General features: G+C 34.5%; 1 protein-coding gene across 1 annotated transcript in view; it reads left to right on the top strand.

The window, feature by feature from the left end:
• Cpne3 (copine 3) overlaps positions 1 to 17,926 on the top strand; it is a 51,976-nt gene extending 34,050 nt beyond the window's left edge. Inside the window, exons 9-16 of the mRNA XM_027947983.2 lie at positions 1,499 to 1,585; positions 2,297 to 2,356; positions 2,873 to 3,006; positions 7,868 to 7,922; positions 8,005 to 8,056; positions 11,624 to 11,757; positions 12,990 to 13,226; positions 14,839 to 17,926. Of these exons, the coding sequence (XP_027803784.2) occupies positions 1,499 to 1,585; positions 2,297 to 2,356; positions 2,873 to 3,006; positions 7,868 to 7,922; positions 8,005 to 8,056; positions 11,624 to 11,757; positions 12,990 to 13,226; positions 14,839 to 14,949 (870 nt within the window). The 3' untranslated portion in view covers positions 14,950 to 17,926. The remainder of the gene's footprint in view (positions 1 to 1,498; positions 1,586 to 2,296; positions 2,357 to 2,872; positions 3,007 to 7,867; positions 7,923 to 8,004; positions 8,057 to 11,623; positions 11,758 to 12,989; positions 13,227 to 14,838) is intronic.
• The last annotated feature ends 594 nt before the right edge of the window (positions 17,927 to 18,520 follow it).

The following is an 18,520-nucleotide window of genomic DNA, read 5'->3' as shown; positions in this document are numbered from 1 at the left end:
GGCCATAAGGACACTACTCCAGAGTGTTTTATTTACCCTTCTAGTTTGAGAAAGTAGTTAATTCTCTTTGTAGCTTACTTGTAACCGAATAATATGAATTGTTTATTAGCTTCTTAGAGACCTGAGTAATGCTCATGTGTGTAACATCTACTTTCGAAAATACAAACATGGTGTTTGAGAGAAAAAAGATTACAGCCAGGTGAGAAGGTCTTATTACCTAGTCATGTAAGAGAGGTGAGTTAAAAGAAGGTACAGAGAGTTTTAGATCAAACCTTAAAAACCTTAAAAAAACTATGTGAATAAATAAAACATGTAAACCAGTTGGTTTAAATAATTGAGAAAAATGAGATTAGAGCAAACATACTGGGACTAGCATTTCCAGTAGGTAACATAGAGACCTGCAGTCTGCTCCTAGTCCCTGGTCACACAGCCCAGGTGCTGGACGTAGCAAGTACAGAAATGCTAGTGTGGAGGAAAGATCTTAAATCACCTGAGCAGTTGAAACACAAAGATGGACATTGAATTAAAACAACAAAGAGCTTAGCTGTAAATATTCTATTAAATTTTTAAGGCAGAATTAAATGAGAAATAATAAAAGTCTGAATGCTTAAAGTTATGCAAGCTACCCAGATTAACTAAATACGGACTGGTCTAGTTGTTGTTTCACTAGTTTCAGTTCATTGTTTTATTCCAGAATCAGGAAATAACCTGCTTTTATAAGACAGTGACCTAACACTGTATGATACTTTATGGGTCATGTAAAGCTTTCCTGAATGTGGCTGAGTTGATCCTTCCTTTTCTCTGTGACAAAGGAGGCTTTTATTGTTGTTGCAGTGACAAAGACTTGACCAAGGAACAGGGCCATGTCTTATCGTCTCTGCATTCTCAGTGTCTTCCTGGCACAGTGCCTGTCACTTGGTAGATACTTTGTAAAAGGATAAATTAATGAAGTGAAGTAATCTAGCATAAATGAATATTCTATTGAGGGCATTTCTGCATCTGTAATGCTCATTTATTAATATTTATGATTATGACTAAGACTGCCAAAATCTTGAACCATTGAGGAATATGTTTTACATATTTCAGTTTACATCACTGTATCAAATATATTTTTAAGATATTGATTCTTAGAACATTAGTAGTGACTGTTGGAAGTATATCAATGACTTACTGTTAGCTAGTTAGGGGCAACTTATCAAGTATTAGTTGAGTATTCTTATGTTCTTATTACACATGACAGTGAAAATTTGGCAAAATTTAAACTTGGGAACTATTTTTAAAGACGTGCCATTTTAGGAGTGCCTTAATTGTTGGAAACTTAACTGATAAGTATTTCAATGCTTGAGGTTTTACGTAATTGTTTCAGAGTTGTATTTTGCAACAGACCTATATCAGTAAATGGTTTCATTCCAAGGGGAAAGGTTGTACATCTAAATTCACAATGACATTTCTCATGGTTGCTGGTAAAAATTAACATTTTTGTGTTTTCTTCCTACAGGTTGAATACGAATGCATAAATGAAAAAAAGAGGCAAAAGAAAAAAAGCTATAAGAATTCAGGTGTTATCAGCGTGAAACACTGTGAGGTCAGTTTCCCTTGATGGCTTATAGTGAGATCACATTTTGGGATCTCCTGTCATTATGGTTTATATCAAACGAGTAGTTTAGGCAGTTGAAAATCTGTTGAGCATCTTTAGGGGAAAGAATAGAGTGGGAAACAGTAAAGGAATCTTTCTGGAAACTTTACTTCCAAGATTTGACAACCTGTAGCAAAAGACAAAGAGTATTAAAGTTGTCTGTTATCTTCAGAAATGTGAGATTCAAAGTATTCTTCTATCCCTTTAGTGGAAATGGCCTGACCCAGTGCATCTCTCTTGGTTATAATTTAAAGATGAGATCTTATGAATGGAGGGGAAAAGTCAAAATTTCTTAAGTGAAGAAGTGAAGTTTTTTAATTTATATTTTTAGTATGATTTCTTTATTATTATGCTCATGAAAGCTGTTGACATATGAGGCTCATTTGTTATCTCTTAAAATTTAAAGTGAATGTCTTTCATTTTTGGCCATTAATATTCTCATCTTACTTAGCATTGCCATAATTATCCTGAAATAAATCTTAAAGATTCATGACATTTAGGGGCAGGAATACATTGTACTTGAATGCAGGTGTGATTTCCATGTGTTTATACCATGTGATGTTCAGCTTATAATGTCTTAAAAATTTATGCCAGAAAGCTTTTTGTTTCTTTTGTATAGTAGGAGAGTTTTAATTTTAACAGTTTGCTATTTGTTTTTAGATTACAGTAGAATGTACGTTCCTTGACTACATCATGGGAGGATGTCAGCTGAATTTTACTGTGAGTAACACACTCACTTTTCTAACAGGCTGTAAAACATTGCTTTCCCCCCTCCATTTTGCAGCATTCTTTTGTTTATTGCCAAACTGTGTGATGAAATTTGCACAGTCTGTTTAGATTCCCTCAGAGACCTCAGACAGGTTATCTAGGTTCCTCATGGAAATTTTAGTTTTGTTGATGAAAGAACTCTTTCTCCTGAGAGAAAGCAGATATGTACAAATGAGCAGTTATCCTGCAATAATTTAAGGAATAGAAAGCATTAATGCAATAGGTTTGCACAAGACAACTCCTAAGTCTGAGTCATGGGTGTAATGATTCATGATTTAAAACTAGGAAAACAATAGCAGGTTATCTCATGTTGAGGCTTTAACTGTCCATGGAAATAGGCATTTGTTAGGAAATGACTGTAGCAGGCTCTGGAATGAACATTTGTGTCTTATCCCCTGAGGTTTCTTGGTCATCACCTACAGGTGCCCCTGCTTCTCCTTAGTAAGGGCTGCTGTTGTTCTTTGGCAGGTGGGAGTGGATTTCACTGGCTCCAATGGTGACCCAAGGTCTCCGGACTCCCTCCATTTCATCAGCCCCAATGGTGTCAATGAGTATTTGACTGCTATCTGGTCTGTGGGACTGGTCATTCAAGATTATGATGCGTGAGTATGACTTTGGAAATGTTGAAACACTTGTTTTCATAATTCCCCAGAAAGGCCAGTTTTTGTTTCATTGACTGGTACTCTGATCCGGGTGGTACAATGAGGGTACTGGAGGGAATAGCTTTCTCCCTAAAATTTCTCTAGTTTATTTTTTTCTATTCTTTTCTTTGTTGACAATTTTAGTATTTACTTATGATCTCTCACCTCTTATTGTGCTTAGTTACAAAGTGTTATACAGAGAGTTCTTATTTAATAGCTGACTGAAGTCAACAAGAGTTTTATTTTTCTGATCTGGTTGCCTTGGGGTTTATTCATTAGATAAGTTGTATGTGTGATTGAAATCCAAGTGACACATTTTGTAAACAATAGTAAAAACTATTTCTAAATATGTTTCCTTGGCAGTCATCAAATACTTTTTAAATGATTTTTAACAAGTGCTAAAAGGTAACTAAATCTAATTGCTATAAAATATTCTGAATGGATGTGCAGTGGATAGGTTTTGAATAGATTTGGGGCCTGACATAAGTCAGTAGTAGAGTATATGTTTAGCATGCATGAGACCCTGGGCTCAATTCGCTGCACCAAAAAAGTACAAAAGAAAACAAAAAAGTAAAAATATTTGAAATAGATTTGAATAATGGTGAAGGTTTACTAAACAATATAAAAAATATGCATTAGTAATTTTTTTTAGCAAATCTATTACCGCTCAGGATAAATTTTCACTTGTCTTTGCTTATTGTTATATATGATAGAAGTCCTTACATACTGATGTAGCTTTTTATTAATCTGTCCTGGCAAAATTCAGAAGCAAATTTTTTAGGCAAATGTGAACAAATCTAAAGCAAACTGGCAATTCCTTACCAGACTAGTAAACTTGAAGGCAAAAATCTTTACATAAAACAAAAAGTTACTTTATAGAATACTTTTTTATATAATCCAAGATGAAAATAAACAGTACTGAAGTATTTCAAATTAAAAATAGCTTGTTATAGAAGTATAATAAAATTTTCAAAGTAACACAATTATAATGGGATTTTTAAAAAGTAGAAATTTATAGGATTACTTTTTTTGCCTCCTGGAAGTTAATAACAAACGGGTTCTAAATTTACTGCAGTGGAAAAAAACAACAACAAAAAAGGAAAGGCATAGTTCTTAGATCAAAGAGGAATTTAAATTGTAATAATAGACTATGTAGGAATAAAGGACACCATGAAGACAGTAACTGGCCCTGTCTCTATAAAGAAACTTTTCTGACTTTATGTGCTTCTTTCTATCTGTCTGTCTAACTAGTTGGCTGGCTGGCTATCTAAGGAGATGGAGGTCTTGCTATGTTATCCAGACTGATCTTGAACCTTTGGACTCAAGCAATTTCCATCTCTTCTTTTTTTTTTAATATTTAATTTTGGATGAGCAAAATACCTTTTTTTTGTTGTTGTTTATTTTTATGTGGTGCTGAGAATTGAGCTCAGTGCCTCATACATGCTCATTAAGTGCCCTACCACTGAGCTATGACCCCAGCCCCTCTGTTTTTATTCTTAAATACGAAGAGTCAGGGGCTGGGGTTGTGGCTCAGCGGTAGAGCGCTCACCTAGCACGAGCAGGACCCAGGTTTGATTCTCAGCACCACATAAAAATAAAGGCATTGTGTTGTGTCCATTTATACCTAAAAATAAATAAATAAATATTTTTAAAAAATACGAAGAGTCAAATACAAATGAACTAACTTTTCAACAAAATAAAAGAATAGTAAATACAAATTAATCAATTTAAATCAATATTGGAATGCAACCCTGACAGAATGATTCTTAAAATTTTCTAGAAGGAAAAAGGGATCAGAAAAAACAAGAAAATTTTCAGATAAGAGAGAGAGAGAGAGACCAGTGAAGAAGAATTTGCTCTAGCAGTTATTAAGACTTTAAAATAAGCTAAAGTGTGCAATTTGTACATGACCAATGAAACCAAGCAGGCAGGCCAAAAGTATGTATAAGTGAATTTAATATATGATGGAGTTAACATTTTAGAAAGTGGAAGGCAATCTTAGTCATAATGATAGATTTCCTGTATGTATGTGTCAACTATTATATGTCAGGGGCCATTTAAAGTACTTTCTTTCTTTTCTTTTTTTATAACCGTGCTAGAGATGGAACTCTGAGCCTTGTGTACACTAGGCAAACATTCTAGTGAGCCACATCCCCAGCCCTAAAGTACTTTCTATTTAATACACATCTAATCCTCACATTTCTCTGTGCGATGGTACTTGTATGATCTGCACCATACAGTTGAGAAAACTGAGATCCAGGAAGTTAAGTAACTTGTTCAGAATCAGCTGATAACTGGCAGAGACAGGATGGAGCCTGGGCCATTGGGCTTTAGAGACATGCTCTTGTGATTATGATTTGGAAGGGTAAAAGGAAAGAAAAAATCACCATTTTGATAAATTAAATCAATAAATGATTATTTTTGGAAGTTCAACAAAACTTAGACAAAACTTTGGCAACCCTAACCCCCATGAAAGAGAGAAAGTGTACATAGAACACTAGTAATGAGAAAAAGATTATAAGCATAAATGTAGAGGAAAAAAACTCCAAATATATTAATCCTTTGTAAAATATTATGCCATTACATTTGAAAATCCACATGAATGGATGATTTTTAAGGAAGCTCTTAATTACCAAAGCTGACTCAAAGGCAGAAAACTTGAATAGTTCAGGAACCATGGAAGGAAAGGAACACATTCTCAACGAGCCAGTCCATACAAGGGCACCAGGACAGGGCAATTTCATGTGTAAATTCTAACAAATCTGCAAGGAATGAATTCAAACCCCAAAGAATCAACTGAAAAATAAAAGTGTTACAAATTGTCAAGAATTCAGAAAGGTGATCAGAGACAACACAAAATAAAAAATCAGGTTCTTACCAATTATCAATAACCAATTTAAAAAGAATCTAGTGGAGAAAAGTTACATTTCATAATGCAGTAAAAAATGAAAACGAGGAAAACTACAAAATTGTACTGAAGAACAAAGAAATTTGTTTAAATGGAAAGATATGTCATAATTTTTAGATAGGTATAATAATGAAATAAAATGTGAAATTTCATCTGAATTTATCAATTTAAATTAATATTGGAATGTAACCCTGACAGAGTGATTCTTAAAATTTTCTAGAAGGAAAAAGGAATCAGAAAAAAACAAGAAAAACTTCAGATAAGTGAGAGAGAGAGAGAGAGAGAGAGAGAGAGAGAGAGAGAGAAAGTGAAGAAGAATTTGCTCTAGCAGTTATTAAGGCTTATTTTAAAGCTCAAGTGTAGAATTTGTACATGACCAATAGAACCAAGCAGGCAAAGGAGATCCACGTGTATGTATAAGTGAATTTAACATATGATGGAGTTAGCATTTTAGAAAGTAGAAGGGATTGTAACAGCTAAGGAACTGGATAAGAATTTATTTGAATGAATCCCTGTCACACCTGTAAATATTAGGATATTATTCTGAATAAATTATAGATCAAACTGATAAAATGGATACCCCAAAACAGAGCAGCTTCACCAAAAGAGAGGTAAATATCTCAGGACTGATAGGGCAGTTTTGCTCCTCTCCATTTACAGATTTTGTTCCTGGGTTCAGGGCAGCTTCCTTGGTTCTCATCTCTAGTCAGTGGGAAGGGGAGAAAGGGATCTGGGACTGCAAGTGCATTCCCTTGTCTGATTGTGATTCAAAAGCAGCTGACAAATCCCTCTACTCACATCTCTTGAGCTGGAACCTAACTCCAGACCACATCCATCCCAGAGAAGCTGGGAGGTGGAGTCTCCAGCTCAAGTGTTCTATTAGTAAGGAAGGAGGAAATGATGTTGGAGGGGAGCACTTTTTGCTCCATATCCTACTTTCCAGATGAATTAGAAGTTTAATATCAAAAGCAAACCTTGAAAGTTCTAGGAGAAAATATGTATGAATTGTTTGTTATCTTGCAGTGGAAAAGGACTTTAAATAGGACAAGCAAAAGTAGAAATCATGAAACTTTTTTTTATGTGTTTACATCCATTAATATTAAAAACTACTAAAGGAACAATATTCTAAACAAAGTTACAGATTACATATCGGAAAAAATATTTGACATGACATAGGTTCCATATTCAATGCAAAAAGAACTGTTAAGAATTAATTTACAAAGAACATCCCGAGTAGAAAAATTCGTATGTTCATTACAGTGTTTTATGATAACATTACATTGGCCATCTATCACTATGGATATGAGAAAGTATCCATACAGTGGAATACTCATTAGTCATATGATGTCAATATTCAGGTGCACACAGTCCCTATCCCTAAATCCTCGGGCCAAATATTCATACATTTTTGCTGCAAAAACCCGAGAGTTTTATGATATTTGGCATTTGCACCGTGTTTTTGTGGCCAAATTTAAGAATATTTATATTAAGTGGCATAAATAAATGCTTCAAATAACCTAATCAGCAAGTTTAGGTCTTACTGCCTAATGAATTTGTTGCAAACAACTGTAAACATTTGTGATTTTTAGGGCTTTATGGGTTTTTATTTACACATTTGTTCAGTGAAATGATGTGCAATATCTAAATCGAAAAGAATGGGTTATAAATCACAAATATAAATTCCATTTTTATAAAATTTATAGAAACATTGCTTCTCCCTCATGCATAGAAAAATATTTCAACTGATGGTTCTCTCTGGCAGCTATAGGTAATCTTTGTTGTTTTATACTTTTCTGAGATTTTAATAATTCTTTAAAAATGAGTTCACATTGATTTTATTATGAGTGAAGACACAACATTCTCTTTTGAAAAAAAAAACAACAAGATTTCACTTTTCTCAAATTTTCATTTTAGTGATAAGATGTTTCCAGCTTTTGGTTTTGGAGCTCAGATACCACCTCAGTGGCAGGTAAGAGGAAATCTCATTTTAAAGCTTTGCTTGCTGTAAAAGCAAAACAGGATTCATCAGTTCATCTTTCATCTTTTGACAGGTATCACATGAATTTCCAATAAACTTTAATCCATCCAATCCCTACTGTAATGGTAAGTTTAAAAGTAAACATGAAGACTTGAAGCTGAAAGACCTCACTATCTTTCTTACTTGTTTTTTCTTGTGACTTAAAACTACTCAATCACATGTCTAGGTTTCATTTTGTGACATATTCTGTTAGAGAAGGTAGAAAAACTATACCAGTTTGTGGTTAGGGTAGTAATAATAATTATGGTGCAAAATCAGTATTATGGTGATAAAGGTTCTGAGGTTTAATGGAACAAAAAAATAAATCCATAATCTTGAGAGTAGAAAAATCTTATATTAAAAGTATTTTCACACATAAATTGATTATATAATAAACTTTCAATGAAATGAGTAATTCAGAATTATAATTCTTCTGAAGCCTTTTTGAGAGTAATAGTTACTCTACAAAGAAAAAGTATCTAATTATGTGTAACTCAAACAACATTCTATAAGTAGATGGGATAGGTGGAAGGAACCAAGAATTGTTACCTATAGCAGATTTTCTGTGTAGAAAGCAGGAGGCAGACATGTGTCTTTCAATTCACTTTTTCCCCAATGCTTCAAATATCCAACTGCTTCCTTCTTTTTGCCACATTAAACAGTCAACTTAAAATGCCAAGTTCCCACTAAACGTAAGACTGAACAACTTGGAGGAAGGATGGTAGGTGTCCGATCACAAGCATCATTTATAATTCTAGACAATCAGCTAAGTTTCTGAAAAGGATATATTTTTGAAAATTTTTTTTAGATGTTGATGGACTTTTATATTATTTATTTCTATGTGGTGCTGAGGATGGAACCCAGTGCCTCACACATGCTAGACAAGCACTCTACCACTATGCTACAACCCTATCCCTGAAAAGGGTCCTTTTAACAATTATGAAACATATAGTTTTCCAATAGAAGAAGGTCTTCTTTTCTTCTCTTCCTAAACAATATTCATAAGGAAGAAGAGTGTGGGGCAGTTGGTTGGGGACAGTTTGCATGAAGGTTTTCTTCCTTTTTTTCCCATATGAGTGCAGTGTTCTTTTAATGCAGTGTCAGTGGCTTGTTGTGACTTCTTTGAAACTGGAAATATTATTTTTACGGAATGTGCTTCATGCTTATGATGAAATTGAAATCATTTTTATGGACCATATATGTGACAATTCCTTTTAGAAGTACATTTGCTCTACAAATGATATGAACCCATCTCATGTTACCAAGCCCAGATTTTTTACTTTTGATTTATAGTCTAGAAAAAGAATTAGTTTGGTCTCAGATGAAAGAAATGCTATATGGGCAAAAAAAGATACAACCTTATTTTTTTTCTTGGAAAATATTAATAATTATTTAATATGCAGATTGGTAAAGTTTTTTTTATTTTTTCTGGTGAATTATACACGATAGAATGCATTTTGACACATCATACATAAATGGAATATAACTTCTCATTCTTCTGGTTGTATATAATGTGGAATTATACTGGTCATGTAGTAATATATGCACACAGGGTAATAATGTCCGATTCATTCTAGTATCCTTTCTACCCTTATACAACTTTATTTTAAAGCAAGGAAGTTTAATTGCCATTCTTCAATTAATCATTGAATACAGTTGCCTAGAAATAACATCTTACTTGTACCTTTAATGAAAGGAAGGATTTTGGCATAACTCAATTTCAGTTAAAGAATTGAAGGTTATTGATATTTGTGGAAAAAAATGAATTGTTTATACCTTCAGTTTAAAAAGCAAACAAAGATGATAGACATGAAAAAAAATTGTTATCACTATAGTTATAGGCTCAAATTTCCACTGTGTATGTCATTACAGTGAAAGATTCTGATACTAGCTAATGTTAATTTTATTATTTTTATTGCTACTGGATTGACACCTAGTTACAACATTATCTTATACATGTGAAATCAACTCCGTATGTGAATTAGTTATATTCTCAAAGGTTGTTCATAAGACTACATGTTTCAAAATTCAACATGGCCAAGAGTTAAGTTTATAACTCTTAAATTTTAAGAGGAGAGACTTGGTCATATGAAGCTTTTAGACCAAGCATACAGTTCTCTCCCTTGTTGGTCTATGATCTGTTGGCTCTTTTGAAAGCAAGAGACCTACTTTGGGGCTGAGGTTGTAGCTCAGTGGTAAAGCACTTGCCTAGTATGTGTGAGGTACTGGGTTTGATTCTCAGCACCACATATAAATAAATTAATTAAATAAAGATCCATCAATAAATAAAAAAAAATTTTTAAAAAGAGGCCTAATTTGGTTTACATTAAAATTGTGTGTGTGTGTGTGTGTGTGTGTGTGTGTGTGTATGAAATTTCCAAGGATTTTAGCAAGGATTGTGGAGAATTCTTTATAATGTCTAGTACCCTTTTGCCATGTGTCATTGGGGACACCTTCCACAAGTGCATACACAAGGAAAAAGTTTCACCAGAAGTGATTTTTGCCAGGAATACCATTCAGCTTTCATCAGGTTGTGCTGTTGTAATAAGAGATCTTTAAAACTCAGTGGCTTATGATGAAGAGTTTATTTCTTGCCCACTACAGATTGCATCCCTCCTGCAGTGGCTTATTCTGGGACTCAGCTGAAGGAATAGCTCTTTGCTGGGTTATACTGCTCCTGTGGAAGAGGGAAAGAGCAACAGAGCTAGAGAAATCATCCAGTAGTTCTTAAAGCATGCTTAGATGTGGTTGTCATGTCCATTGACATGCGTTGGTTAAGCTAGTCAAACTTTGTCCATCTTTCTATTATAATAACACTCTAGGTCCAGGGCAGTGTCTTATAAGCAAATTCATTACTGTTTCTACCGCAAAATCTAATAGATAACCTAGAGGTAAATATTTGTAACTGATATAGACTATTATTACTGTGCCTAATCTTTAAGTTGTTGAATAAACCTTTGTATCATTTAATTAACTAGAATTAATATTAGCTTATAACCATAAGATATTTTTATAGAACCTTTGGCCTTATACACAAATATTTTTTCATCTTATCAGTATTTTTTCTTATGCTTATCATCAGTTGTATGATGTAAAACTTTTTTCATGGTTCTCTTTCCATCAGAGTCCCATTCGTGGTCACCTCAAAATTAAGCACAAATGTAATAGTCCTGTACACTAATGAATAATTTAGCTGAAATGAGAATACATGACTTCTACTGAGGGAGAGCTGAGTTTGTAGGTTTTTGCAATAGAGCATAGCCATGGAGTTTTGTCATATAGTTTAGAGGAAGCCAGGCATGCTGGTTCATGTCTGTAATTCTGGTGACTTGGGAGGATGAGGCGGGAGGATTGCGAGTTTGAGGCCAGCCTCAGCAACTTAGCTTTGTCGCAAAACAAACAAACAAACAAACAGGATTGGGGATGTAGCTCAGTGGTAAAATTTATTAATTTTAATCCCCAATTCCATGTGTGTGTGTATGTGTGTGTGTACATGGGTGTGTGTGTGTGTGTCGGGGGGGGGGTGCTTAGAGGAGCACCTGAATGGAATATTTGGCTTCTTGAAGTAACATATGTTGATATATGATTATATTAGTATTATAAATCAACACTTTCTGCTTAAAGATTTTTAATACTCACTTTTTGGGGTCTAGGAATCCAAGGCATCATAGAGGCTTATCGCACCTGTCTTCCTCAGATAAAACTCTATGGACCAACTAATTTTTCTCCAATCATAAATCATGTGGCTAGGTTTGCAGCTGCAGCCACACAACAGAAGACAGCTTCTGTAAGTGTTTTTGTGTTCAGGAAATGGGAAAACAGTGGATCGGTAGTTGTTCCTGTTAACAGTATTTCTGCTTATTTGGCCTGTCGTAATACAAAGTCAAGAGGAAGAGGTAATGATATAGTCATTGTTGGTTTGTGAGAAATATCTGTTGTTAAATTAGCAATAATTAAAAGGCAACAATGAAATGATGCATTCACAAGTTTGTTTTTTTTCCCCTCTATCTTTTGAGTGCATTTTTGAGTTTCTACCCCCCCCCCCAAAAAAAAAAAAAAAAAAAGCTATTGTCTACCTCTTTGAGGTGGACTTCACAAATTAAGGCTTGGGGAGATTGACATCAATTGCTGTTGCAAATTTCTTTTTTTTTTTTTTTTTCTTTTTTGTGGTGCTAAGGGCCTTGTGCATGCAAGGCAAGCACTCTGCCAACTGAACTGTATTTCTAACCCCACAAATTTCTTACAGTACTACAGAGGTTTGAATTAGCTAACCATTGCTGATTGTACCTGTGATCCCAATCTCTCTTAGCTTCAGTATTCTCAGAAGTGAGGTGTGGGAAGTTGCCTCAAACAGTTGCTCAAAAGGCTGAATAAGAAAATTCATATAATGTGTGTAGTGCTGGGTCACAGGAAACAGTACCTGTTAACTACTACTAGAAATCTTATTCCATTCTAGACTAAAATGGTCCAAAAGATGGAGTCATACCTTTAAGGACCATTTTGCTAATCTTTGAAAAGTTTTAATCAGAAATGACAAAATTGAAAGAAAGATTTACTGCTTTAAACTATGTCAATTTTTAAAAGGTGTATTTTAGTTGGGTAAATAATTCTATTACTTCCATATGTATTTCATCTTTTGAGAATGGAGTCTCTGCTTGCTTCCTTGATCCATACTTGGACGTAGTTAATGTTTCAGTTAAATAAAGATGTTTATTCCTATGCATAGTGGAAGGTTAATCTTTGGACATTTAGATGCCTAGCATCTGTTTATTTTGCCAACCCAATTTTGTAGTGTGTTGCACTTTTCATGAACCTACAGTTTTTATAAAAGTCAATTTCCTTGTCATCAGAGAATCCTATAAATATTTTGTGCAGATGGTATTCTGGGTAGAGACGGGAGAGGAAAATGAGCACGAGAGAGACCAAATGACTCTTCAGGCTAGAAATGTCATTAATCATTGCTTTTATTGTTTGGGACCTTGACCTTATCAGTGGATATACTTCCCTTTTTTTTGGCAGCAATATTTTGTGCTCTTGATTATTACTGATGGTGTCATCACAGACCTTGATGAAACCAGGCAAGCTATAGTTAATGCTGCCAAGCTGCCTATGTCCATCATCATCGTTGGAGTCGGAGGAGCTGACTTCAGTGCCATGGAGTTTCTGGATGGTGATGGGGGACCTCTTCGCTCCCCATCTGGTGAGATGGCCATCAGAGATATTGTCCAGTTTGTGCCTTTCAGACAGTTCCAGAACGTGAGTACCTTTCCTCTCTGTTAAAACCCTAAGGTATTTGAACACAGGTACTGTCTCCAATCAAGCGCTTGACTACTGGTGCAGTATTCAAGGATGTATAAATGCCTTTTCATATGAGAGCTCTTATTGGATATGGCATGGTTGTATTTTATGTTCTCCTTGTAGTTTATATGATAGATTATTAAAATTGTATTATTATGAATAGTGTAAGGTTTATTTTGTCTTTACCTTTGTAACAACAGAAAAAAATTCTATCCAAGTATATGCTGAACTTACCAGATTGGAAGTTGGTTTGATGAAAATCTTTTAGAGGACTGATTTACCCAGTTTGCTCCAGTGGTAACATCATATGGCACTATAATACAGAATCACAGCCAGGATGCTAATGTTGATACAATTAAGATGCATCACTACAAAGATCCCACATGTTGTCCTTTTATAGCCATATCCACTTCCCTTCTACCTCTGACCCCTCATTAACCTATTGAAATTTCTCATCTGTTCTTCATTTATGTAATTTTGTCATTTGAAGAATGTTACATAAATGGAATTGTACAGAATGCAACATTTTGGGACTGGTCTTTTTCCACGTAGAATAATTTTCCTGTCAGTCACTCAGGTTGTTGCATTATTGCATGTTTCCCGCCCCCCCCCCCCCCCCCCCCCCCCGCTCAATGTAGTTATATTATCTATTTTTTTTTTTTTTTAAAAAAACAATGTTTGTGTTAAAGGATCTTCTCCACCTGTGCTTAAACACTTTCCATTTTTCCCCATTGTATCACTTGTAATAAAGCCTTATTAGTTGTTCTCATAACAACTAAATATACTGCCATATTTTACAAATGATCTATAAGCCCTAGTTATATTATAAAGTGATTTTTAAAAGATAGTCCTGGGTATTGGTTGTCATTTTGAAAAGACATCTAAAACCAGTGAAATCTGAATAAGTTCTGTGAATTGTACCAATATCAGTTTCCTGGTTTAGACCTATAGTCAGATAAATGTTGTCTTTGGACAAAACTGGGTAAAGCATACATGGGACCACTGTTTATTTTTGTAGCTTCCTATGAATCTATTATTATTTCAAAATAATAATAGATTCATAGGAAGTAAAATAATTTAATACTAAGTTAAAAGTTAAAGAAAAGCAAACAACAACAACAAAAAAAAAATCATCAAATTTTAAAAGGCTGGCACCAAAAAAGGCCTGAACATGTATTAGCAGGGATAATAACAGCAATTATAAGTAACATTGGTTAGTTAGCTTATGCCGTATTTTGTAGACTGTTCCTAAGAAAAAATACAAGCTAGGAACTGGGAATTCCAGCTTTTTACTGGCTGATAAAACGTCTCTTGTCTTTTATCGAAAAACTAGTAAAGCTGGGCGTGGTGGTGCACACACCTGTAATCCCAGCAATTTAGGAGGTTGAGGTAAGAGCCTCAGCAATTTAGCAAGACTCTGTCTCAAAATTAAAAAATGAAAGGTAAAGGGGTTGGGATGTGTAGCTCAATGGTAAAGTGTTTCTGGGTTCAATATTCAGTACCCCTCCCCCCAAAAAAACCCAGTAAATCTTTGGTTACTAATAGTTACTTTGGTTTTATTTTTCTCAAGGCTCCAAAAGAAGCACTTGCCCAGTGTGTTTTGGCGGAGGTTCCCCAGCAGGTGGTGGGCTACTTCAACACTTACAAGCTCCTTCCTCCCAAGAATCCAGCCGTGAAATAAAAGGAGCTAGCTTCGACCACTTAAGCAGAATTCTTATGCTAAAAGGAACAATGCCATTTCTTACACACAATCATGTATCTGCTACTTTATGTACTTTTACCCCAGCATTCATGATGTAAAACTAGTTCTATTTGAATTATATCTGTTTAAAGAGTAGTTTTTATACTTTTTGAGGGAGACAGTGCCAAGTCCATGTTTGCCCAATCAATTCAGTGATTGCTAGTGATTTACAATAATTGCAGTTAGGCCTATTTGGGTTAGAACCTTGTGTGGGGAAAGCTGATTTTTTGTTGTTTACTTTTATATAATAAAATTGCCATTTATAAATGTTTGTCAGTAGAAAGAGTGAAAAATTGTTGGGATGATGTGATTTTTCAGGTGGCTGTACTTTGTTCACAGTAAATGTTTTACAGGTCAATGTCTATAACTATTGATTGAGAAAGCTTCTTAAATTAGACAATATTGAATTTGTTTCTGTGGATCTCTATTCAGTCTTTTTCCACTGGGCAAAAACTACCTTTACAGTTCACCAGATTTGTGCTACAGTTTAGACACTGCACAATTTACAAAACAGCATGTACTCTCATAGGACTTCATGAAAAGGAAAAGTACATACTCAATTTTTAAAATATACAATCAACAAGAAGAACCTCATATGAGTAAGCCATTTCTATTTGCTTTTCTAGATTTTTTTCATTGTGGAATACTGTAAATGTGCTCAGATTTGGCCTTTCTTTTCATTGATTGAATATGATGCTCAGGACTCCGTAAATGCATAGTTACAGGTTGTCCCATATCTACATTGTTAGATTATTTTAATCTGAGATTTGCTAAATAGGTTAGTATTGCTTTGTCCAGAAAAGGTATGAGGACCAAACATACAAGGTAAAAATTCAGAATTCCATTTCCTTCTGATGAAAGATTTTACTTATTAAAGAAAAAATGAAAATGAAATTTTTTACTTTCCTTGCTAAGGTCATATACATTGATTTATACAGATTTATTTAGGCATTTTCTCCTTTTGTTAAGTAGCATTTTTGTTTGATTTCTAAAGTCATGATAGCAGTTATCTATTATTGAAATCACATTTTAATAATGTATTATTTCCTAAATCCAAAATATATTCCATTAAGTATAATAGCAGATATAACTTTAAAAAAAATAAAAGAAAAAAAATCCCTTTCCACTACTACATTAGGATAGAGTGGACTTAATGAGCTTTTTGTTTGTTTGTTTTAAAGAATAATTTAGTTTCCTGGTGATTGCCCTTCAGAACATATTACTAGGTAAGCATTACATTTTCAGAAACAAATTCAGTAACATTTGATGGAGGACTTATGTGCCAAGCATTGTGCATAGCTCTATGTTGGCCAATTAATAATTTATCATTTATAATTGTGTGTTTACCATTAAGTGGATGTACACAGCAACATGTAGACCTGCCTCTCAGTGTCACTGAAAATCCGCACCACAGCTCACGGCCTTTATTCTCTTCAACATCTAAAGGAGGTGAGCTGTCAGCTGTGAACAGCTTTGGCTTCTCAGAAACGGCTCACTGCCAAGGTCTGGCTCAGAAGGGAGCTACTTGTTGTCATGGTTGCTTAGCCAGGTGAGCAGTCACTGCTCTTCCCTTGGCTGTCTGGGCCCCAGGTATATGCTGATAACTTGAAGGTACCTATCTAGTAGGCTTCCACTCTGTGGGACAGTTCAATAGTCAATAAGTGATTTCAGCATCGTCAATAGAGGAGAAAGAATTGATCATTCTTTCTTGTTTTGGAGTCTTTGTTGTCTCAGAGGTCCTAATTTCAGTTAGGAAACAGCATAGATATGCTTGTGTGCTTGGAAACAGCATAAATATGTTGCTATGGTTTTTAGATTTTTCTTTTTATATATAGGAAGTCTTTTAAATATTGACTTATACAGTTTCTCAGTGTGTGGGTGAGGTGAACAGGTAGGAGAGGAGCCTCTCTGAGTGCCCTGGGCCTGCTCCTCATGCTCCTTCCTTAACCACATCCTCAGTAGCCCTGGAGTCACCTGCACAGGCCACTTGCTAACCTCTGGTCACAAGCAGCCATTATTTTCATGGGACAAGTGGAAGTCATCACTGTCAGGTTGATTTGGTCATCATAATTTTTTTATTCTGGTTCCACCAGAATTGTTCCCTTTAGAAAATATTTTTCTTTATTGATTCTTGATCAGTTTAATTGTAGATGTGTTATTCATAAGGGCTATGATTTCAGCAAATAAAGGTAATTGGTACCTTTCTTCAGTTTGAAATAAAAGTATTTACAGTTTCTGAATTATCATGGTATAAAATCCTTACCATTTGAACATTCACATGCTGTTTGGATATTGTTTTATATTAAAATAGTCCTTTTCCCTGTTGTGCCACCATTCATTCAGATACCCTCCATTCTTTAAATGTATTTAAAGAAAAAAATAACCAAATGGACTTTCACATCTCATGTAATCAAGTATATTACAAATGTATATTAAAGTGACAGTTCCTGGGAATACATACTATTTCTCATGCACTTAGCAAGAAAGTAGTATACCCACTAGCCTCGTCACCTCACCTTGTGATTAGAATGGAAATTGTAAGAACATTAAAAATTTAAAGTCTGATCAGGGATTTACAACTGTTCACTCTGGGTAGTGCTTTAGGCAGCCTTTCCAAAGTTAATTCAGGGCCCCATTGCTGCTTATGCTGTATTTTTTTTTTTCAATCTTTTGTCTTTTTCATTTTGTAAATTTCCTAGAAAGCCATCTTCAATCAGTCTCATCTAGTCTGTACTTTATCATGGAAATGTCATAGAAGGTAGCCAGAAGTTTGGTAGAAATTGGGAGAGACTATTTTGCATTTATATGGATGTCCTATGTGATAGTGTGTATATAACTTACTAATATATGAATTGATGTTAAATATATCTTCTATATGAATTCCCTTTGGATAAAGTTACTTCTTGATGTGACACAATAGTGTCTTGTTTTTATTTTTATTCTTTCTCTACATATTATCAAAAAAATAGAAAAGCTAGAAATAAAGTATCTTAATCCATCTTCTGCTATAACAAAATACCACAGGCTGGGTCATTAATAAATAATAGAGGTGGGAAGCTCAAGAGCCTAACACCTACATCTGGCAAGGATCTCTGTGGAACATGGTGGAAGGGCAAGTGAGCACATGTGAGACAGAGGTTTTTTGTTGTTGAAGTTGTTGTTTTAAATCAGGAAACCACATCCACATTAACTAATTCACTTCTGCAATTGCAGCATTAATCCATCCATGAGGGAAGAGTCCTCCTGATCTAAGTTTCTCTCTGTCAGTAGTGTTACACTGGCAATTAAATTTCAAAAGATTTTTGGAGGGAACATTCAAACCATTGAATAAAATGGATATGGTATTTTTTTCGGTGGCCTGTATATCATAGTTTACTAAATTAAACATTTTTGGGGATGTCATTATTTATGACATTTATTTGTTTAAAAGTATCAAATGGGTTCAATATACTTTTCTAGGTACAATAAAGGAAAGTTTCATAGCTCATTGCTAGGATAACCTGACATATAT

This window comes from Marmota flaviventris, chromosome 15 (genome assembly GCF_047511675.1).
Source record: "Marmota flaviventris isolate mMarFla1 chromosome 15, mMarFla1.hap1, whole genome shotgun sequence".
In the NCBI taxonomy this organism is placed as follows: Eukaryota; Metazoa; Chordata; class Mammalia; order Rodentia; family Sciuridae; genus Marmota; species Marmota flaviventris.
The sequence above is the reverse complement of the archived record's forward strand: the minus strand, read 5'-3'. Positions and strand labels throughout refer to the sequence as shown.